Consider the following 23,515-nt stretch of genomic DNA (forward strand, 5'->3'; position numbering starts at 1 on the left):
GCACTAGCAGTCAGCAGGGAGGGTGACTGGAAGGACCCGGAAGTCAGGGAGGAACTGCTTTCCTTGCTCCTCACTGTTACCTGAGGACTGTCCCTACCCCTAGGAAGAGTGTTCATCCCTAAACAGTCACTCTTGGCTTCTAGAATTTGATTTTATAGTAATAAAGGGCAGTAACTGTGCAAAAGAGATTGTTCACACACAGCCCTTTACTCCTCTCACTTAGCTACAAGTTCAGAATTTTTTTCAATTGAAAGATGAATATAAAAATCAACCTTCTTGACCGAGCCAATATTGAATCCCTTAAACATCCCTCCTTCCCCCTGTGTAGTAATACACAAGACAAGCAATTCCCTGTTTGTTTCCTAGATAACACTTAAGGACAGATAAAACATCAAGAGATACTTGTCTCTTAGTCTCAGGCCATGGCCTGTGACTTGGCCTGCTCAGAGCTGCAGCAAGGGAAGGCTGCCAAGGCTGTTCTTCCCTGGGCTCCATCCTGTTTTAGTGACTGTGAATCTAGTTTGGAAAGGCTGTCCAATTCTGTATTTGAAATGCCCTTCTTCTGCTGTTAGCACTTAAATGTAATTATTCAAAGTGCGATCATTTAATTAGATAGGAAGGGAAATAGCAAGTGTGAGACGATAATAAAGAAGGAGGTGAATACACTGGGCAGCCAAGGCCACAGGTGAGACAGCGGCACTGCTCACAGCAGCTGTGCCAAGCCTTCTGTTTAGGACTCAGGGCACGGGCAACAGTTACATATATTGGCTTTGCTAGATTTAGTGTACAGAATAAAGTGACGAGAGCTGTCATGGCTTAAGCCCCGAGTGACTTAACTCCTTGGGAAATCCCAAAGAGGAGGAAGAAAGTAGAATAAGGGAAGGGAGGAGCAATGGATGCTGCAGGCCACAGGCATTTGATCTGGGAAGTGGAAGGAACGGGGTATTCACCTGTGGAGGACAGCTTGCTTTATACCAACTAGACCTGTTTGGTTATCCGGCTGTCCCTGGCTATCGTGACAGTGCAAAGTCACTCACTCTACCTAGGAAAGGAACAACTGTGGGGGCCAGTCATGTACACACTTCAAAGAACTCATCGAAAGAAAACTACATCATTATCTACAACTAGGAAGGATGCGATGTGATTCAATCCTCTGGTTAACTTCCAGAGAGCCACTGTGAGTGCTGGCTCCTCCTCTAATAATCCTTTTGTTCCCCACCCCACCAAACCTCTGATTATATATAAAACAGAAAAATAAATAAGCCTTTTATTTAAAAGATTGCATCAGAAAACTTTATCTGGGGAGCCCTGTTCAAGATACTTTGTGGGTATGTGTGTACTTACAGAATAAGACTTCGTGTTCACAGTGTCCAGTATCTAAGTACCAGAGAGTCCCACAAAAGTTACGACAAATTCTTACCTCAGAACATTGCTATCACTCAGTTACAAGATGACACACATTTTATAATGCCTGGCAATTTTAAGGACTAAACAGTGTATAAGTAACATTTTAACTGGCATAAAACAACAATAACAGCAACAGCAACAACAGCAACAACCAAGTCTACCTAATGAGATCTATTCACCCAAAACAAGTACCCCAGACAGGAGCAGTCCACTGCATAGTCCTCTCTGGGCTTCTGTTGGGGTCCTTGGATGGTGGATGAGAAAGTAGAGAATAGGAAAGGCTTGTAAGGAAACAGTCCCCTTGGCCCCTGCCTACCCTGCAACCATAGCCAACTCACCTTTGGTTGTGCTGGAGGCTCATGGGAGAAGAGTTGCCACGTCAAAGTGTATTAGCCTCTTTACATATACTCTGCTTATCACAGCTTTGGCTAGGAGAAGAGCTGAATTCAACTGTCAGGCTGTCTATGCTTAGAGCAGTGCCTCCACAGGTGTAGGACTGCAGTCCTTATTACTGGTCAACAAACAGCTGCTGAGTGTGTGCACATACTGTGTGCACTGCTTCAACCCCTCACAGTACTTCTTAATCCAATGGTACTGAGTTCAAGGGGGTGGGGGTGGGGGCTGGACTTGGCCAAGTAAGTAACTTCCTAGGACTTGAGACAAACTTTCCAAGGATGCTCTGAATAAGCAACCGTCCTCTTCACTGAGGCCTCAGCAGCTAACTACATCCCTAACTACATCCTAACTACATCCACATGAGCACTGGGCTTGCCAGTTACCGAGTACAGAGAGTGCAGGTGACTGTGACCAGGAAAGCAAGTGACAAACAGAACTCACTAGGGCTGTCGTGAGAATCGAGAAAAGTACATAGCACAGCAAACAGTAACGTCAGCCACTATTATGAAATTGGTGTCACCGCATGGAACGGGACAGGTGCAGGCTGGTTAGTTTTATACAGACTGTCTGGGGTTGGGAAAGGAAGACAGAGTGTGGGGATCAGCTTATTTGTGGGAACCCTGTCCTAGTCTGAGGAAGGTGTTTGCTACTGGCAGGTTTTAGTGTTGTTAATTTCCTCCTCTGAGAGTATCCGAGTGACATTTTTCTTAAATAAGAGCTAAATTGCTGTTTGAGCTTCACGAGACACATTTTACCCTAACAGGAGTGATGTTTTTCTATTAAAAGTTGAGGCCAATAAACAGAAAACAGACAAGTGTAGTACTATCTTACCATTTGAGTAATGGATAATAAAAAGGAAAACTTTTTTTTTATTGTTGTTGGTTTTTTTTTTTTTTTTTTTTTTTTTTTTTACGGGGTGGTGCGCACTAGGCTCCGCACCACGATGTACAACGTCCACAAGCAGCTTGGAACTTGCTCTGTGCTAAGCTGGCCTTGAACTCAGAGAACTGCTTGCCTCTGCCTCCCCCAAAAGGAAAACTCTTAAAACGAGGGGTGTCTGAAGTCAAGATGTTAGGAACACTTGAGGACTTGTGTATGTGTGGATGCCTGTCTCTGCAGCTTTGCCACAAGCACCAGTGTTTCCTGGGCTCATCCCCAATTGCAAATGTTACGGGTTGACGCTAACCAAGGGTTTGACTGGAGTTATTGACAGCAGTGTCTCCTCTCATCCGGGGGCTGTACACATCCAAGTGACTATGATCATAGGACTTTTGAGAAGTCAGAGGGTAGAGGGGGTCTTTTGTTTGTTTGGTTTTGGTTTTGTGGTTTTTGTAAAAAGCACAATAATTATGTTATAATTGGACCCATGAAACTTTTCCTCTCAGGATTTTTCCTTTATTGATTCCCTTTAATACAGGATGACACTATGTAGCCCAGACTGGCCTGGGACTTTTGATACTCTTGCCTCTATCACAGCCACATGCCACCACACTTGACTCTGAAATTCTTATCAGATCCACCCAAGGTGAAAATCTACAGGGCTTATTTCTAAGGTACAGGGTGGGAGCCGGCTCCTCTGACATTGCCTGGGGGTAATGAAGGCAGTAGTAGCTTAGGGTGCTCTGAAAGAGGAGCTACACGCTTGCTCCAAGCTCCTTGAGCCACCTGTGCCTCTCACTTGAAAAAGTTACATAACCTTGAACACGTGGCTAGCACAGTGCTATAGCTTGATCTCTCAGTCACCTACACTTTCACTACACTCGGTAACTGACAAACCTGGTGCTCCTGTGGATATAGTTAGGGGCCCAGCTGCTAAGGCCTCAGTAAAGAGGACCGGTTGCTTACTCAGAGCATCCTTGCTGAGTAGATGCACTAACTGTAGAAGGAGTGTGGCTGTTTGGTTTTTGTTTGTCTGGGTACAGAGATCAAGTTCTTTTTTTCCCTCTTCTTAAATCTTAAGTCTTGACCTATTGTAGGGTATCGAGGCAGTTCACAGGTGTTTACTGGAGACCATTTGCCCTGCTCCAGGCTGTACCACATCTCATAGCTGTATCTAAGCAACAAGAGTAGACTCCACCAGTAAAGACAAACACTTTAAAACAAGCAAAGAGAGCCGGGCTACTTGTGAAGGGCTAGGTCCAAAGTGTTTCTACACTGACAGAAAATAAAAAGCCCCACATGTACCGACTTTACCTACAGATGGCTGAAAAGTGATTCTCCCCGCTATGATCCTATGTACTGTATGTAATTATCTGTAATTGAATTACAGTTAAAATAATCAGTTTAAAACCAAGTATTCACATCAACTACTGGACAACCAACACCATTTTTCATAAAAAACAAAATAAAACAAAAAACATGTCATATGCCGAAAAGTGGTCAAAACGGGGTGGGGTGGTTAAGTGCAAACCCCACAGACATGGGAGCCATGTGCATGATGCTTACTTCTTTGAATAAATTCAAATGACAGCCCTATTTCATTTCTTCATTCGGTTTGGAGGCCAGATGGCATTAGCATCATTTACTTCACCTTGTTGTGCTTAATTACTACAATCAACACACTATTCTCCAAATTAATCATAACAAAGTAATTTCATTAGTAACACAGCAGGCTGTTGAATTATTAGCATCATAACAGTTTGCAAACAATTAAACTTTATTTGAACCTTAAAAATTTGCAGAGTGGAACATTATTGTAAGATCTAATGGCAACAGAGTACAAATTCAGTACAGAGCAAACGATCAAGCAAAATGCTATATAAAATATGACTTACAATCACCTTTCAGAAAAATTAGCTCTCTAACTGTTCATAGAAAAACAAATAAAAGCTAGGCAAACATAATGAGAACATAACAATTAGCATATTTTCTAACAAGCCCTGTTGTTTAAATTCACATTAATGATGTTATTATGATCTTGAAGAGAATGTGATGTACTGTCAAGGGTAGAGAGAAACTTCTTCATAGCACAAAAATGAGTTAATCAACTCAACAGAAAGCGCACTTAAAGCACAGGGAGCAGAGCAGCAGGTTTTCTCATCTTTCCCAATTTTAAAGGCCTTTGGTTCCAGTCCTCTATCTCCCATGTATATTCACGTTTAGAAAAGAACAAAGGCCACACATGGCTTTGGGCAGAGTGGCGTCTGTGCTGGAAACGCAGGCCATCCGTTGGCAAAGGACTCCCTCTCCTGGATTAACTGGAAAAGGAGACAGAAATCGCACTGCCTCTCAGTCGGCCGCAGTGGGGGAGGGGTTCCCAAGTGGGTCCACGTGCAAACGACAAGCTGCTGCCATCTGCTGGCCACTTAGATTAAAGGCACAACCCCGTAACCACAGGCTAGGCTTGGCTTTTCAACCATGCTGGCTCTGAAAGATGAATCACTGAATTAATTTCTGCCTGTCTAACTTTTGCCAAGATGATTTCAACCTATTTAGATGACACTTTAGTAGGAAATGAGTAACTGTACAAACGTAATTTCTGAAAACTTGAACTATGTCTACATAGGTAAACTTAGGATTTTTTTTTCTTTTACTTTGGAAAATGAGTGATCACAACATACATAGTATAACAGTAAAACAGACACTCTTTACTATTGCCTGTAAATATAGTTTTACATAAATAGTGGAGATTTAAAAAATATTATCAGCCCATCTGCATTCCGACCTGTAAAATTAGGCAAAAGCTAGAACCTGCAATAGAATGATTCAATAGTAGATCCCATTTACTCCAAAATATCTAGTCACTGGTGCATCTGAGACAGAGTAAGGCTCTTCTGCCGTCTCTAGAGATGATTAAAAACACCCCAAGTTTAACTATATATGAAAGAGCCAGGATTCTGCAACCCTTACTCCTGCAGCAACAACAGTATCAGAGAGCAAGTCAGCCTTCCCTTCACTCACTGCTGGTTGCCAACTGCTGCCATCCCGCAAGAGTCTTTCTCTTCCGTTTGGTCCAGAGCAGCGCACAAGAGTTTCAGCCAGGATGCTGCTTAGTGGTGGGATTGTGATAGAGCAGTGATAGAGTCAGAGAGGTCAGCGGGTACCTGGCTGCCCTCGGACTCTGAAAACATGCTCAAGTTGTTTATACCATTGTATTAATGGTAAATGGGCTTTCTTATGAATCTTTGATTTCATTAAATTTAAATAAAATTATATTAGAACACACTGGCAAGCCCATCATCAAATTAGGATACTGAAGGGCTTTCAGAAACCCAGCTCTGGTTTGATCTGTGTGCCAGCGGACAGCAGGCTGCCACTTTCCCTCTATCTGTAATTCAAGCACTGGTTTATTCTTCCTTACCTACAGCAGGTAAACCTGTGAGTCTATACAACTTCTTTAATGAAAACATGTTATTACTCTATGAAGAATAAAATACCAGGCTAAGTCATCTCTACAGCTTTAAAGAAGTCTTTATTATTGACTCAAAATGTACAAAGACTAGGAAATTATTTGCGGCACTCTAAAAATAACTTACACCCAGCGGCTAAGAGAAAAAGCAACCCTCACCGGCAGCTTCAGTGACTAAGATTCACGTACAATCACAATGAATTTTACCATACAAACCAAACGGGTAAATGAAAACTAATTATTATTTGCAAAACAGCAACAGGTCTTATCTCTACTGCTTGTATCTAATGTAACCCATCACTGCCTGCTCAATCTCACATCAGAGTGCTTTAGTGCCTGACTACATAGAATGGCAGCTGAGGCAGGAATGTTCACCCAAAGGAAGGTGGCTCCGAGCAGGCACTCAGGTGTTCCATGTCCCAAGGCCCTTGCAGACAGACACAAGACTTCTCTGCAGGCAAAAAGAGAAAGCTACATTTAAGTTTTCTTCTTCAGTAAAATGCTCTTTATTTATCCTGCTTAGAAAGAAAAAACATTTTTACTCAAACAAAGTGAAAATTTGCTCAACGGTTTTCAATTAATTTCCTCAGGAAGGCCATAAAAGTGGCCTCTTACTAGACAGGAGGAGGCTTACGGACACAGCTGGTTATCATCAAAGGACTTTCTCTAGATAATCTGTTCACTTCCAAAGTAAATTCTCTAGAGTTATTTTTAAAAATTAAAGCTGAAGCAAAACAAAATAAAACAAAAACAAAAACAGATTTGGGGCACCATACTTAAGACTTAAAAAGGCAAAGACTCAAGGAAGAGAGCGAGAGAACAGAAGAGCTATTACAGAATATTGGATTAAAATGTACTTACCCAGACTCTCAAATATCATACATCTCCATTAGGTAGGCTTTAGGCACCAAGCCAATGGCTCCCTTCATCTCTCCTACCCACCAGCCATATCTATTGTATTCCTAATTGAAAACAATACGCAGGATTAACCACTAGGTTGGGGTAAGCACAGTGCTGTCTGTACACAACTTCTTAGAAATGATTCCTTATAAAGGCTACAAGTGCTGGAGCTGCAAATGGAAACATTTTCATCCTTTTTGTTTTTGGATAAACCAAACCAGACCAAACCAAACAAAAAGAAACAAAAATAACAAATCCCCAAACAAACAAAACAACAAACAGACAGAAACAAACAAACAAACAAAAAACCAACCAAACAAACCCCATTGCTGTTGGCAAGTATTTAAATTACTGTACAACACAAAACGTTTTCATTACTAGGCAGACTGCAGAAGCAGTCACTTGCAGAAGAATGTGGAGAATGAGCACAGCCTGAGCTAGTTTCTGGGGCTCCCATTCTCTCCACAGTGCAGCCTCTTGTGCCGTAGGCTAAAGCCATGAAGCCAGAGGGGCTGCACGTGCCTTCAGGAAGCTTATTATCTATCTAGCAAGGACCAAAGTCACTCTTGGGGATGGGAGGGCACAACAACAAACTAGTAAGTCCTAATTAAACTTAAGTGGCTTAGAACTCAGGGGTGCACCCCTTCTTCAGAAAATGTAGTACATTTAAAGATGGTTAAAGTGGAGAATAAGAAAATACTAAAATTAAAAATTCACTAATACCAATACAAAATAATTCACAAGTAGAGTCTTTGAAAATAATATCCCAAAGCTTTTACTGTTTCTCTACTGATCCTGGACTGCCTAAACTTGGGAGGCATGTTAAAGTAAAGGTACTGTTAGGTTTGCTTGCACCGTGGAAGATCAATAGGAAAGGAAAGTCCTCTAGTTTGAAAGGCAGAATATTAATCTGTGAACAGAGTGACTGATGAGGTGCTCTGCACGTTACAATGTGAGATAAACAAACCTGGCCCTCTCTTCTCTCCTCCATTCCCCACTGACAGACACAACATTGCTTTAGGCACTGTGAACCCTCCTTAACCGGCCTCTGTCTGCCAGATTGACTAATGTATTTTTATCTCAAATTTATTTATGTTTAGTGAGATACAAACAAGTAAAATGAATTACAAGTTTCAAGAATAATATCTTCCAAAAGCAATACTCTGCACAAGCATTAAGACCCAAATTTAATTTTTCATATAAGATAAATTTTTAAAATCAATCCCCAAAGTAATTCAATAGGTTATGATTTTCCAACGTCTGAGTCATAGATAAATGTGCATATGCACACTGAGTTATGTGCAGGGAAGGGAGGGTTGATAGACATGCAGGCTTAACATTCATATTGATTTGTATGCTATTGACCATCGCAGGGAAAATTATGCTATCCTTCAATACAAATGTAGCAACATTAGCATGTACGTATCGACAGACAGTCTACCTATAAATTAAAGGATAAAATCTATGAGTGCTTTTAAAGTGGTGGGCAGTAGCAGAATTAGGCTTATTCAAAGAACAAAGCGGGAAGGAGAGGGGGTAAAAAGGCTTACCCCATATTTCTTGTTCTAATAAGGGTACAGCCTTGATTCTTGAGGTGGTGGAATAAAGGTATTAAGTTTAAAAGTTCACTGATAGTGCAACTTTAGTGGACAAAACTGTCCAAGCAATGAACACTCGGTCCAGAACTCAGCAATGATGAATGTAATCTACATAAGGCATATTTATCAAAAGGAAATATCAACTTACTGGAAACTAAACTAGCAATCACTGTATCCTAGAAGGCACCTAATAAAACTGTCCTTTTCAGTTTTTAAGGAAATGAATACAACTGGAGCCCAAATGCTTAGCCAAACAAAAATACTTTACAGATCAAAGGTGTGTATTGTAAGATAGATCAATGGGGTAAGTCTGGGAGTGAAAGCTTTCACCCAATACCAGCCTTAGATTCCCCCCCCCCCCGCAACTGATTACATCAGAAGAGCAAAGGGTCTAGCCTGCGAATAGGAGACCCAGAAAGCACCCAGTGGGAGGGCAGACCACTGACCTGAACCTGCAGCCAAGGAGTGATGCTCAGCCTGGAGATGACAGTCAGGTCTTAGAGCTTTATGGGACTTTACAATATTCTACTTTGGCTATAATCTGTACTGTCAACTAAGGACCTATTCTTATTCCCCCAAAGAGCATAAATTCTCAAATTAAGACAAGAGATTTTACTTGAGAAAGTCTGGTGCTCTGTGTGGTAGAGCAGTAAGGGTAATTAACTAGAATGGACAGTTGCAGGCAACAGAGAGGAGCTTTCTCAGCTGGAAACAGACCCCTTACACAGAACATTACAGAGAGAAAAAAAACTGTTACAATAAGTAATCATAAATGCTTCATTTAATTTAAAATACACCCCATGTATGAAATACACACCTTATGAAAATGCTCTAAAATATCAGATCATATTCAGAAAATGGTAAGAATAAAAATCAGAATATTTCTTACTTTCTATTTATAAATAATTCCATGTAATACTCCTGTGTGAAATTAAGACATAAGATAAAATATAGCGAGACAAAAACTCTAGAAGGCAGATTTACAGCTGTGCACTGCAGCCGTCAGAGTAGTCAACAAGACTGCACACAGGAGCGTCCCTTGCATCTCCACCGTCCTCTGCACGAGCCTCCTGAGCAACATGAATCCCAATTAAACCATCTGCAGCCCATAAATCGGGATGAAAACGCTCCTTGGACTAGAACAGTTTTCTAAACTTCAGCCTCAAGATTCAACATCATGCAAGGTTTCCTTCCCAACAAGCCAGCTTCTTTGCCCCAAACATATGTGATCACAAATGATAGATTGCTTAATGGTTGGAAATAATGCCATCAATAACTACCATGTTGTCTTAAAATCTACACAGTAATTATAGCATCCTTCTAGAAAGCCACAGATGGATCATTTAAAAATCACCCCTCAAACCTTATTAATAAAGAAAAGATGGGGAAGGGGTAGGGGAGGGAAAGAGGAGAGGCCCCTACCAGACTGCCATGTAAATCTTGACAGGTCGGGAAGCATCACGTCATCTGACTGCTCTCAAGATCTCAGGTACGAGGTCTGCCATCTGGTATCCTTCACCCTATTCTGCTCTTACCATCAACTGAAATGCTAACCTAGGCAACTGATTGTACCTCGGGAGGACTGATAAAATAATGAAGAGTCCTTTAATCTACAGGAAACCATTTTAGTCAATTTATAAGAAATATTGCATCCCTTTGTAGGACGTGTAATTATTTTCTATTAATCATGTGCTATAAAGCTACATTATGCGGTTATTCTGTTATCACTGGGAAGAGGCCTGCAGTCAGCTTCTGACAATGTTAGGTAATTACTAACACAAAGCTGCTTTCTCCTCCCGCAGTAATGCTATCAAGATCCAGAGGTGTAGTGATGCTTATTGTATAAAAATAGCACTCAGAAGGAATTCGCTATCTGAGAAATGGATGGCTTCCAGGCAAAATGTAACGTGGCAGTCAAAGAGGCAAACACCCAAAGTCAAATTCCTCTAATAATTCAGGAAATAACAGTAAGATGGTAACAAACCTCACAGTCTGACTCCATGTCACAGCTGTCAAACCACTGAAGTCATCTTATTTGTTTATAGCTAATATTTACTGGGCAATAAAGAGATTGTGCAATAAGGCTGGGGAAAGGACTAGTTTTGATAAAGAGAAACAGACTCTGTGTAACACAGTAGTAAACACATGTTCACATTTGCTTATCAACTCAGCCTTCCTCTCTGCTGGTGTGTTATTTTACACTTGAATAAGGTTCCCAAATTCACTTAAGTCCTTTTCTGTGCCAGAATCTCTCCTTTCTTGAGTATGTTAATCCACTTTCTGCAAACTGGATGGACAAATCTGCTTCACAGAAACCTAAAGCAGGGTCTAGGGTCTCAGTCCCTTACTGCTATGTTTGAAGGCAACAGGTGCTTCAAACGCTGGGCAGTCTCTATGTCCTTTGAACATACATCCGTGCTCCGACACATGCTAGTCCTTTGTGAAATGAAAGCAATTTCATCCACAGACTAATAAGCATGGTGAATTTAAGAATCAGTGGATTTAACCTTTATTTTCCACATATGGTAATTATGCCTAATAGATAAAAACTAAGTTAATGTTTTAAACATATAAAGACATTCTTCAAGGTTATCTCATTGTGTGTGTGTATGTGTGTGTCTGTCTCTATGTGTATGTGTCTGTGTTTGTAGAACTTGTATGAATTCTTCCCTTTCTCATCATGTTAATGGTTCCCTTAGCAACACAAGGCTTGACACCCACGATGATCTAACCTCCCTGCTGGTTCCCTGAGCACTGAAGGAGATGGGTGTGAGCCCCATGGTTCTCCTTGTTAGTGGAATAGCACCACTGGGAAGTGCTTTCCAGGGCTGCACTGGGTTCAGAACAGCTGTTTATCATTTAGAACTCAGGTGTGACTGAGTTCCTCCAGTTCGCAGAATTCTTTTTTGTTTTGCACCATCCACTCTATCTTAATAGCAGGAGAAACCTGGGCAAGTAAGAATTTAATTCTCCTAACAAATTTATTTTACATTTCAGAGATCTGGCATACTGAATTCAAATTTTTACAGTAAATACTTACAATGCTGTGGACTAAACATGGCCGTCCTGCCTGATCCTTCATTGACATGTTGGGCAAGGAGGGACTCACAGTGAAGCTCAGTAGAGAAGGCTGGAGTGTCAGGGTTTGTCACCTGCCAATCCACATCTCCATGACGGCTCCTGGGTTCACCAATGCCACCGTGTCCAGCTGCCAATGCTTCAATGCAGGCCTTTACCACCTCACTGGGAATGGCTGCACTGTTCCCTCTGCCCTCTGTCTGATCTTCCAAGACCTGTCTGCATCAGTGTGTACTGCTGCTGAAGAACTCTCTCCTCACACGTAACCACAAGATCCTCTGCTTAGCTTCTCTCTGTAGCAACATTTGCCTGTCATTTCTGTGGTCTGCCTGGCCCACCTGCTCCTGTCTGTGTCTATGGAGTGCCCTTCCCAGGAAGACCCCTCCCACAGCAAGATCCTGTTCAATGCCCAAGACACGCTCAGTCAGTCAGCTGGCATGACTTGTGTGCTGAATTACCTGACCCACACTAACACATCTCACTTCAAGCTGAGCTTTTCGTCCTCAGTGGATTTCACACACCACAGTTTTATTCCTTCAATAGCAAAGGACAAACTTCGTGAGCTCAGAGTAAGGCCTTGCTCTCTTCTCCATGCCCCATGATACTGCATATATAATAGATGTTCAGTAAGGTAGACACTGGAAACTATCCCAGATCCATGTTTGCATTGGATGGTGCATCAAGTGTCTAACTTTGAAAATAAATTTAATTTCTGGTAGGAATACATCGTTCTTCATAGATACTTATCTAAGAATCATTTACCAAACACTTGCTCTGATCTATGCACACAGTGAACTTGGGCAAGCCAAAGCACAGGGCTCCTGTCTCTGGCAGGTTGCTGGCTAGTGTTTTCCACAACACCCCATGAGATGCCATGTCTAAAGAGCTTCCATCTTATCTTCAGAAGAGAAGATATCTGTCTTCTTAGGAACTAGGACCTACCTGATTCCGTTTCTCTGGAGAAATAAGCTGACTAGGACTAAGCACTGACAGCCCTGCTGGGGGTGGGGTGGGTGACATCTCAGGGAGGCGCCTGTGGGGTCTTCAGCTCTTCTCATCTTCTTGAGTCTCTGTCTTCTTGCCTGTCTTGGTTGTAGATGAAGTGGGTAACTTGGGCAAGCTCCTTCTCGCCTGTAATACTTCTATTCCTCACTGAGACTATATTATTATAATAATTCAACTTCATACTTTATATAAATCAGTAAGTTGAATTATTATACACTTGGGTCTTTGTAGAAGCCCTTAGTTACATACATACACATATTTGTTGTTGTTGTTATTGAGGCTATTACCTGCCCTGCTCCCCGCCCCCTTTTTTATTAGAAAAAGTTGCCGAGGTTCAATCATCCACGCATGTTCTAGAGGTTCCTATGAGAATGTCACTTTTCAAAGCAGCCAGTGCTGGGCAAAGTCAGGGCTCTCCTTTTTTGACTGGAAGGAATTTCAGCTCCCTAGCTCTTCTGTTTTGAGTTTGGTTGCCAGGGAACGCAGGCTGGAGGTACAAGTTTGGCTACAGAAACCCCATCATCTTGGAAAGCCTCCATGGGTGTAGCTCTTCCATCCTTGGTCTTTAATTGGTTTTCTCTGATTATGTTGAGCCTTAATTTCTTCACTTGTAAAGTAAGGGTGTGCACTAAAATTCTCCTAATTTCTTGATTCCATCATTGCCTTATGAAGCCAGAATTCTTTCCTATTTTTAACTATAATTTAGTAAATGTGTTTTAAATACTTGTCATTATATGAGGTATTAGCTAAATGGTGTTTACATCAGGAAGTTCAGAATGAAAGTAGCAAAGAAGGAGTAAAGTAGGAAAGGTGAGGGAGGAGAGGCACTGGGGAGGGGGAGGAGGAATGACATGGGGGAGGGGAAGAGCTGATCTTAACCCTGATGACTGAGGCACACATGGGGAAGCATATGAGTTTATGGTGGGGCTTTGTAGTTTTATGTAGAAAAAGCCAACAGGTAGATGGAGCCTCCAGATGGAATGAAGAGAGTAATGCAGGGCCTGTGTGAAGAGATTAAAAGGAAAATGTCTGTTTTCAGGGACAGCAGGTGTGGCTCACACCCAAGGCACAGGAGGGAAGCAGTGGGCAAACTGGGTTGAAATGGACAGTTGGTTGGCTTCCTTGTGTCCCTCTGTCTGTCAATCGGGGCACAAGAGCTTATGACTAACAGACAAAAGACCAAGCAAACACTTAAATACTTTTTGGCTGAACAAAGTAAAGGTCTACTTTAGTTCCAACTTGGTGGAATCCTTTCTAAGATACTGCATGCTCATCTCTCTGCCTTTCCTCCTCTGCTCTGCAGGCATAGCCTAGAGGACTGTTTATTAGCACTGTCTGTTTCTTAGGCTCCTTGTCTCTGCCACCAGCTCAGGATCCTGGAAGGGAAGCTGCTCAAAGCTTCTCTGGATCCATCTCCAACTAGTTCTCTGCAAAGAAAGGGTTTAACAAATAGCTGTTGATCAAAAATAAATAATTAAAATTAATTTTTAAAAAATCAACCAACCGTCTGTGTTACTTATAACTGGGCTGAGATACTTAAAATTAATGTTCTGATACAAAAAGTCAAAAAGGTAACCTTTTAACTGAGGTCCACACAGTGCCAGGACTGGAAAGGACTTAGGGTAGGATCAGCATTGATTTCTAGAGAAGGTACTGATTAGCTGTGTCTGTGGGTAGTCTCCACAGAAACACTGTTGGGCATGGACTTCCTGTAAGGCTGAATCATACACATATATATTCCATGAAGTACCATGCAAAACAGGCACACAACAAGTGCTTATAACACCACAATGTTTGTATTTGCTTTTGAACAATTTCTTTTCCCTTTCCAATAATTATGGAAGCCAAATAGCAGAAGCACAACAACAACAACAACGAAGCAGAGCACTTCCAAAGCCCCAGCCTTGCGCCTCCAACTCAACACAGCCTAGAGTTAGCTGGGAAGAAGGAACCTCAGGGAAGGGCTGCCTCCATCACCTGGCCTGTGAGCATGTCTGTGGGGCATTACGTCGATTGCTCATTATGTAAAGGGACCCAGGCCACTTCGAGAGGTACCGTCCTTGGCAGTAAGCTTTCCTCTGTGGTTTCTGCTTCAGTTTCTGCCCCAGCTTTCCTAAATGATGGACCTGGATGTGTACACTGAAAGAAAGCCTTTTCAATGCAAGATTCTTTTTAGTTCAGAGTGTTTAAACAAAGTAACAAAAAAGCAAAAGAAACAAAAGGGATCTGATCTTGCAAAGAACAAGAAATAGAAGATAGAAGATTTCCCCTGAACCTCTTCTACTTAAAAAAAAAAAAAAAGCTATCCATTCAACTATGAACACGTGTCACTTGTTAATTTATTAAACATCTACTTGATAAAGCATAATTATGGGTATGTGGGGGGATATACACATGTATGCAGGTGTCTACAGAAATCAGAGGTGCAGGATCACCCCCAGCTGGAGTTACAGGCTACTGTGAGCCCCCTGGAACTGGGAATCACTCAGGTTCTGCAAGAACAGTAAGTGCTCTTAATCTCTTAATGGCTGAACATTCTCTCTAGGCCCAAGATTTTCAGTTCAGCAGTATGACTCTTGTCTCTACTCTCTCCTGCCTAAGAACCTCCCAAGAATGTCTAGCTTCAAGTTCTACAGAGATAGAGGAGACATCACAAAGAGTAAAGGCAAAGTTTACAATGACATGCACCATGCCAGAGCTTGATTTCTGAGGCAGGAGTTGGGTAAAAAGGGTACAAGAGACCACAGACTGTTCAATTAAACACACACACACACACACACACACACACACACACAATGTGATGCTTTATGGCTCTGGTTTGCTTCTGGGAAACTTTTGGTTATTCAACACAGAATTAGAGTCCTGTAGACCCTGGCACATGGCTACTTCCCACGACCACCCCTCCCATGGTAATAGGAACCTCTGACACTGACACTGTCTTCCTGCTCACTCTCTTTCAAGTCACTATAAGGCCTGGGCCACCAGTGAGTCTCTAAAGCCCCATTCCCCTTCACTGCCAGCCTTGTCCCAGAAGGTAGGGCTGCCTCCATCTTATGGGAGAGGAGACAGGGAAATACTTGAGAATGTTGTTGGGAAAAGTGGGGCTGGAGCTGCTCTCACTGCTGGAGAGGCAGGCTGCATAGGGCCCCCGGTACCCAAAGGGACAGCAAGCAAGCAAGCAAGCAAGCAAGCAAGCAAGCAAGCAAGCAAACAAATAAACAAAATGCTGTCAGGTTCAAACAAACAGAATCCCAAGAAAAAAAACCACCCCTCCTTCCCAAAAGGTCACAGGATTGGATTATTCTCGGGGATTCAGTGTCAGCCATGGTTGTCCCCCTGAGCTGCCCTGGTCAGTTTTCAGTAGTTGGCCATTCTATTTGTGCTACCCTGGACCATCTGAGAACAAATGATGAAACTAGGAGAACTACATATTAAAACAGCAACAAACAAACAAACAAAACCCCCAATGCCTTTGTCTTTGCCAGTGAGAACTTTGATTCATTTATTTTACAGGTTTGAAGCCCCAAAAGGTTACTAAGTAAGTCTTTGTATTCTAACAAGAAGTAAATGTTCAATGACAGCCACAATTCACCAATCACTGGCACGTATCAAGCAAACACAAACAAAGCACTGCTTATACCTTCAGCCAACACAACCTCAGATGCATTTTATTGCACAGTCATGACCACTCTCTTATCTACAGTTCCCATTCTGGTCTTAAGAAAATATTTTTTTTAAAGGCAGCAAAGCTAAAGTCATGCATACTTCTGAAGAAAGAATATATTCCAGAGCCTTAAGCAGCATCCCTCTTTCCTGCTGAAGGATAGCTCTCTAAAAACATTTTGTTGCTGGAAAAGTTAGGACGAGGAGGTGGCTAGCAATGTACCAACAAGTACTGACTGAAAGATGACTTCAAGAGTTTGTGGGTCCAGAGCGGCAAGGCAGAACAGCAGGACAGAAGGGGAACATGGACAGAGAGTTAGCCTGCTGCTGTGTGACCGGGAACCTACTGATGAAATACAAATGGTGCACAAACATGCTTCTACGAAAACACCACTAGCCTACCAGATAATGTCCATGGTTTAGGAAAATAAAATTGAGATGCAAATAGTAAAATATTTAGCATGACTTTCTAAACAACTGGATTTCAGCAAACAACTGAAATTAAAAACTAAAAGATTTTCTACTTCTGATAATGAATTTTCCTCTCTTAAAACAAAAAAGCCTGAGATCACATCGTCTATTTTCAGAGTTAATTCAACAACAAAACAGTTATCATGAAAATCATGAAATTATGCTGGGCGTGGTGGCGCACGCCTTTATCCCAGCACTTGGGAGGCAGAGGCAGGTGGATTTCTGAGTTCGAGGCCAGCCTGGTCTACAGAGTGAGTTCCAGGACAGCCAAGGCTACACAGAGAAACCCTGTCTCTAAAAACCAAAAAAGAAAAAAGAAAAAAGAAAAACAAAAAACAAAAAACAAAACCAACCCTCAAATTATACCTTCATTTGTCCCTGAAAATATGCTCCATCCTTTTTTTTTGTAGGAGAAAAAAAAAAGACTTCTAAATCTACATTAAAATACTGAATTATTTTAATTCAGTAAGAAAACAGCATCAAGAGAACAATAAAGCAAAAAGGTACTGTCTCCATTTAAGGCAAACAGTATTTAGATTTACATTAGTGAGGTTCAAAGGTTGAAACTAAAAAAAATGTGGGGATATTTGAAGGAGGAGCGAAGTCAGTCAGAGGGTCACATGGCAGCTGCTAATTGGAAAATGTTAAGGAGGGAAGGGGAAGGGCAGGGTGTCTGCCAGCTCTTCTTTATTGTATGTTGCATTTGATTTTCACTGAAGAAAAAAAAAGGGTGGTGGTGGTTAAGATCTGTGTAACTCAAAAGAGGCTTAACATAAACCATCCTGCGGCTAACTGAGCACAGCAACTTGCCAGCAAGATGTTCATGGAAAAGAAGGGAAGGGAGGAAGGACGAGGGAGGAGGAGGAGGGAGGACAGAAGGAGGGTGGGAAAAATGTAAAAATAAGGTATATTTCCATAGAGATGTATAATGAAAATCGTCTAACCATCAAATCAGTGAAATGTTTTCTACCACTACATTTACAAAATTGAAATGCCTTTTATTATAAAGCATACCGTTTGATCTTTAAATTTGTCTAAATATGTATATTATTAAAAAATCTTTCCTTAAACTATTTTGTGTTGCCTTTTTAAAATGGACATATTCAAAACTGAGGAACTTGTGGGCAGTAAGTCAAATCATAGATAATGCTTCAAATTAAAAGCCAGTATATTTCTAAGATTAAATTTTATTTTTTAAAAACTTTTTAAATAGTTTTATTTATTAAAAAAAGGCATGGCATCGATTTCTTACAAAGTATTCATTTTCTATATCTTCACAAATATTATGCTAGATTTCTTAAAATATATTCTTCCTTTTTATACAATTTCCATACTAAATTCAAAATGATGAACACAATTTTTCATGATTAATGCTGATACTTTATTGACATGAGATGGGAGAGTAATCACCCATAGCTAGATGTAAAGCTGAATTAATGACACCAGTTTGAGTGTGCACATTAGCTGCAATTACCTGCACCACTCATTCTGAGCCACTAGATGGTGTAAAAAAATAAATTAGAATGGTGAAAATTTCATGCCATCACCACAGAGATCTAGATAATACTCTAAGATTAAACACATTTCTAGTCATACAAAATAGTAGTTATTTTTATACTACTTCTGTTTCTAAGAATCAAATTAGACATTTGCTTATGTGTATGTGTACAAGTTTCTGAAGTGTTCTCTCCTTATACTGCATGGGCCTCTCAGAGTAAAATAGGCGTTTTTACCTGCTGAGCCAACTGCTTATCCTTCTAAAAATACACAGCACTGGTCCCACCTTGATCTAGAAATCCATTGCTTTCTTCTGAAAATCTTGAGTTCTCAATTTATTATTTTAGGCATTCAGAAATTAAACATAGTTATGGTATTAACTTAAGGTCTATGTCTACCCAGGTTTAGACAAAACCGTAGGTTACAGCACCTGTGAGAGATCATCCAGTGTTTCTTTCTGCACCTGCACAGTGCAAGGTGGGAAGGAATCTTCACACACACACTCGCCTCCAAAGCCAGCAGAGAGCCCAGCAAAGTCAGCAGCAGCATTGGAGCAGAGCTGGGAGGCTGTTCTCTCTATGGTACCATGCACCACCGCTCTCTGAGGCTTACAGCTGCTGACTGTGAGTATTAATCATTTAGCTATGGGGAGATACAGTGACTAACACGTTCATCTTTCTTGGCTCTTCTTTCAAAAACCAAAATTAGTCCCAACTAAAATGCTGTCTCTAGAAGGAACCCAATGTTGTTGGAACATCAAGCCTTGCAAAGGTCTGAAAGAGGAGGACAGTTCTCTCCCAGATAACAGCATTTAAGATGTTCAGACGGAAGTGAAGGCTACGTGTGAGCTGGGCTACCTCTAACCCAAGATCTTAAACAGGTTTCAGAGAACTCAACTTCTACCCTCAGCATCCTGGAGGGACAGTGCACACTAGGTCTACACCTTTAATTTCACAGGAACAGGAAATGGCGGAAGTGAGACAAGTCCATGCCACTTTGCCTGGGGGAGGGGATGGGGGTGGGTCATCTGCCTGAGTTTCCAGCAGCCCATGGTACCACAGAGAGGGCCTTAAGAAGAGGCCCATGTGGACCCTGTTATAGCTGTCTTGTATGAGGCTATGCCAGTGCCTGGCAAATACAGAAGTGGATGCTCACAGTCATCTATAGGATGAGACACAGGGCCCCCAAAGGAGGAGCTAGAGAAAGCACCCAAGGAGCTGAAGGGGTCTGCAACCCTATAGGTGGAACAACAATATGAACTAACTAGTACCCCAGAGCTCATATCTCTAGCTGCATATGGAGCAGAAGATGGCCTAGTCGGCCATCACTGGGAAGAGAGGCCCCTTGGTATTGCAAACTTTATATGCCCCAATACAGGGGAATGCCAGGGCCAAGAAGCAGGAGTGGGTGGGTAGGGGAGCAGGGCCGAGGGAGGGTATAGGGAACATTTGGGATAGCATTTGAAATGTATATAAAGAAAATATCTAATAAAAAATAAATTAAAAAAAAAAGAAGAAGCCCATGTGGGCTTTACAAGCTCCACGTGTGCAAACACAGTGCTGTGCCACATATCCCTACACTCTGAAATTTCAAATACAAGTTAATCAACCTTTGAATTTTATATACTCACAGCTACATTAGTTAAATAAACAGTGAGCTTGGTAAATTTGGGAGGAATTTCAGGAAAGTTTCCTGATAAGAACTGGGCCAAACAGTGTTATTTCTGTTAAGTAATTAACTTTAAAAGCTGCTATTTTAACTTGGGACAATTAAATGTTTGATAACAGACTTAGCTAAAAGCTGTCATGTGGATATGACAGTAAGATAACATAGCAACACATGGATCCCACCATTGGGCAGCTGACTGGAGTTCACAACCAGCCTTGGCTTTGGGCTTCTCAATAAGTCATAATCTGTATTAGTAGTAAATATTCCTTCTTGCACTTCTCCCATTAATCTCCAGGTGCTTATGTATTATTCTTTAGGATTCCTGATGTCTAGAATGTGTCCTGGTATTGTGCGTGCTTTATATGGTGGGATGGGATGGGATGGGATGGGATGGGATGGGATGATGGGATGGGATGGGATGGCATGGGATGGGATGGGATGATGGGATGGGATGGGATGGCATGGGATGGGATGGGATGGGATGGGATTAAGCAGAAGGGACAGAAATGAACTACACTAGGAGTCAAGATAATATAGCTAGCTCATGTACTCTATCTGCACCAAGAATAGACAATCTTCATTAAGATGCCCACTCTAAGATTCTGTGACCAACTGGGTCAGGATTTTCAGTGCCAGCCAACCAACATAAATAACACATATCATCTTTCTGAAATATCCAAAGTATTTCTCAGCTCAAAAACTTTAGGGTTATAAAGTGTTAGACTTAAGACCTATGTAACATTTCCCTGCTTATTTTTAAGTCATTTTCATTCATGATTTGGTGCTAAGATAATCTTAAGAACATTTTTTAAAATCCCCATAGTACAGTAGGAAAAATTTCAGAGTGAAAATTAAGAGAGTTCCAACACTGCATCAGAAACTGATGTCTGGAGCAGACAGGTTCTACAGTGTAGTGTCTAAAAAGCAAAGACACGATTCTCATGTACATAAAGATGAGTTTGTGGCAATATACTTTGGTACTGCAATTACAAATATAGTGTGTTAAACTTTAAAAAAATTACTTCAACTTGTCTGAATGTAGAGCCTTTAAATTGTTGGAACACCCAATGTGTTTACACAAAGATGAAAACCTTTTTTTATAAACACAATGTTTCTACTGGAGAATGTCAGGCAAACTCAGAATAAGCACACAGAAGAATAAGAAGGAAGAAGCAAGAAAAACATAATTAATAACCCAATACCTTACAATGTTAACTTTCACATAAGTATATTGTTTCTGGATAAGGCAGTAGGTGGATGCCTGCCAAGGGCTAGAGTGACAGGTAAACACACGGCTAAGTTGAATCCTGTTATCTGATTATGTTTAAATTCTGATTATAGTTCACTTGACAAAATAATTAATTATTGTGAACTTCCAATTGTTAACTAGGACCTAGAAGAATTCCAACTGGCATTTTTCCCTTGTGTTGTAAATTTAAATGCAGGAGAACTGAGCTGTGTATTTCCTGTTGACAGCTGTCATTTGTGGGGTGGGGTGGGGGTGCTTTCTTACCTTGCTAAGAATGTAAATCACATCACCACGCTTAAAGGACAACTCATCAGACAGATCTCCAGTGCAGTCCCACAGACCCTGGTAAAAATTAGCGTAATCAGTGCTTTTATCTCCTAGGAAAAAGAGAGACTTGGGGTTAAGGCTTGAATCAAAAGAAATTAAAGAACCATTTTAGATTGCCAAGAGAGAAACCCTGGCCTGGATCATGGAACATCTTAGTGAACCTGCAACTACCCCTGAGCATGCTCATGAAGATTGTTTCAGAAGGTTTGTTTTTTTCTTAGCCCCCTCCACTTCTATCTGTAATCTATAACCTGTAGCAATTGCATTCTCAAACAGCAAGGTGCTTCAGCTCATTTTTAATGGAAAGTCCTAAGCTCACTGGCTATGTGTCTGAAGAGCAGCTGGTCTTACTGTACCATCAGAATATCTAAGGGACAGATTGGACATATCTGAAGTAACAATTTCATGGAGTTTAGAACACTTGATAAGAGGACAGTAATAGCATATTTTAATACTCAAATATAAAGCATTTGTACCCAAAGTCTCTCAAAGTTGTCTCTAAATATTTTTGCAGCTGTGAAATTGCTAATGCAGACTTTTGTTAGTCAGGTCTAGGACATTAGGCTCACACAGTGGAGTTATCAGTTCATCCTTCTCCTGGCATAAGCACAATGGATGTGAAGTGCTCAAACTGCCATACACACCATTAACTGATTGATTATTTAGTGCTCGTCGCTTCGTAATACCACAGTAACTGGGTAATATATGCTTTGTCACTCACACAATGTGGCTCTCCTAAAACACAGCACACAGTTAAATACTCTGGATGCTTTTGTTACACGGAGAACTGTTTCCTGTTTTTAATTTCATGATAATTGAGTTCTGATGAGTTAAGGAAAAAAGACTGCAAGTCATATCAATAAGACACAAGATGCCCGTGTATTCACTAGCCAGGCAGAACACATATGTGCTGACAGCTTCCATCGCTGCAATGTCAGCTTTGAATCCACGGGATAACGGGGAGCTGTATGCTGGATCAGGCTTGTCATCTCACTTTTAAACAAGAGGCATCTTGGCAACCTCAATACAAACGGTCACATTAGTACAGTCAGCATGGTGTTGATCTCCACAAAGTATTAATTTATTAGGAGATTTAAATTCTCCTTAATGTCTTTAGCATTTTTTAAAAAGGAGAATCTGAATAACATGGAATCTAAGTATTTGTGGGATGCACCGTTTCACTTAAATTTGTGAGAAAATAAACAAGGATTAGAAAACACAACCTAACAGAATCCTTGGTTAATTTTTATTTTTTAGGATGGAAAGAGAGGGACAATAGGGGTGGCATGACAGGATGGGGGGAGGGGAGGAGGAGGAAGAAGAAGGAGGAAGGAGGAGGAAGAAGGAGGGAGGGAGGGAGGGAGGGAGGGAGGGAGGGAGGGAGGGAAAGAGAGAGAGAGAGAGAGAGAGGGAGAGCGCGCAAGCCTGTATTGGCCTCTCCACTGTAGCACTTGGGCTCAGAGCACTAAAACCAGCAGGGGCATGTGCAAGCCCCAGAATCCAACCGGGAGCTAATAGTGCTTGTGGCCACTCCTATCACATCCTCCCCCAGCCCCCAGGCATATATTAAAACATTCTGTAAACAGACACTAGAGGGCACTCCAGCTGGCCAGATACCTCCTAGCGTTGTCCATTTCTTTCTCTTTTTTTTCAGGAAAAAAAAAATCACTTAATAATAAAGTGACTGATTTCCTTTAAAAACCACTTATTTAGACAAATAGAGATTTAGAAGTTGAAACATTTCTGTCAGATTAAATCAACTGCTAAATGGGTCAAATGTTGCACCCCATGTGGTCTGTCAGTGTCAGCTTGAAAGTCAAGGAGTTAGAGCAGAAAGGATGACATCATCTCACACGTGAGGCCTGCTACACAGTTCTAGCCAAGTCAAAGAAGGTCTAAATAGCTAGT

The 23,515-nt window shown here is 41.3% G+C and overlaps 1 protein-coding gene across 1 annotated transcript in view; it reads right to left on the reverse strand.

Annotated features, from left to right (window-relative positions):
• Positions 1-4,441: 4,441 nt before the first annotated feature.
• Skap2 (src kinase associated phosphoprotein 2) overlaps positions 4,442-23,515 on the reverse strand; it is a 153,804-nt gene continuing 134,730 nt past the window's right edge. Inside the window, exons 11-13 of the mRNA XM_021165675.2 lie at positions 21,545-21,657; positions 7,013-7,113; positions 4,442-6,602 (exon numbers count right to left, since the gene is read on the reverse strand). Coding sequence (XP_021021334.1) covers positions 7,021-7,113; positions 21,545-21,657 — 206 coding nt within the window. The 3' untranslated portion in view covers positions 4,442-6,602; positions 7,013-7,020. The remainder of the gene's footprint in view (positions 6,603-7,012; positions 7,114-21,544; positions 21,658-23,515) is intronic.

Source organism: Mus caroli, chromosome 6, assembly GCF_900094665.2.
Source record: "Mus caroli chromosome 6, CAROLI_EIJ_v1.1, whole genome shotgun sequence".
NCBI lineage: Eukaryota > Metazoa > Chordata > Mammalia > Rodentia > Muridae > Mus > Mus caroli.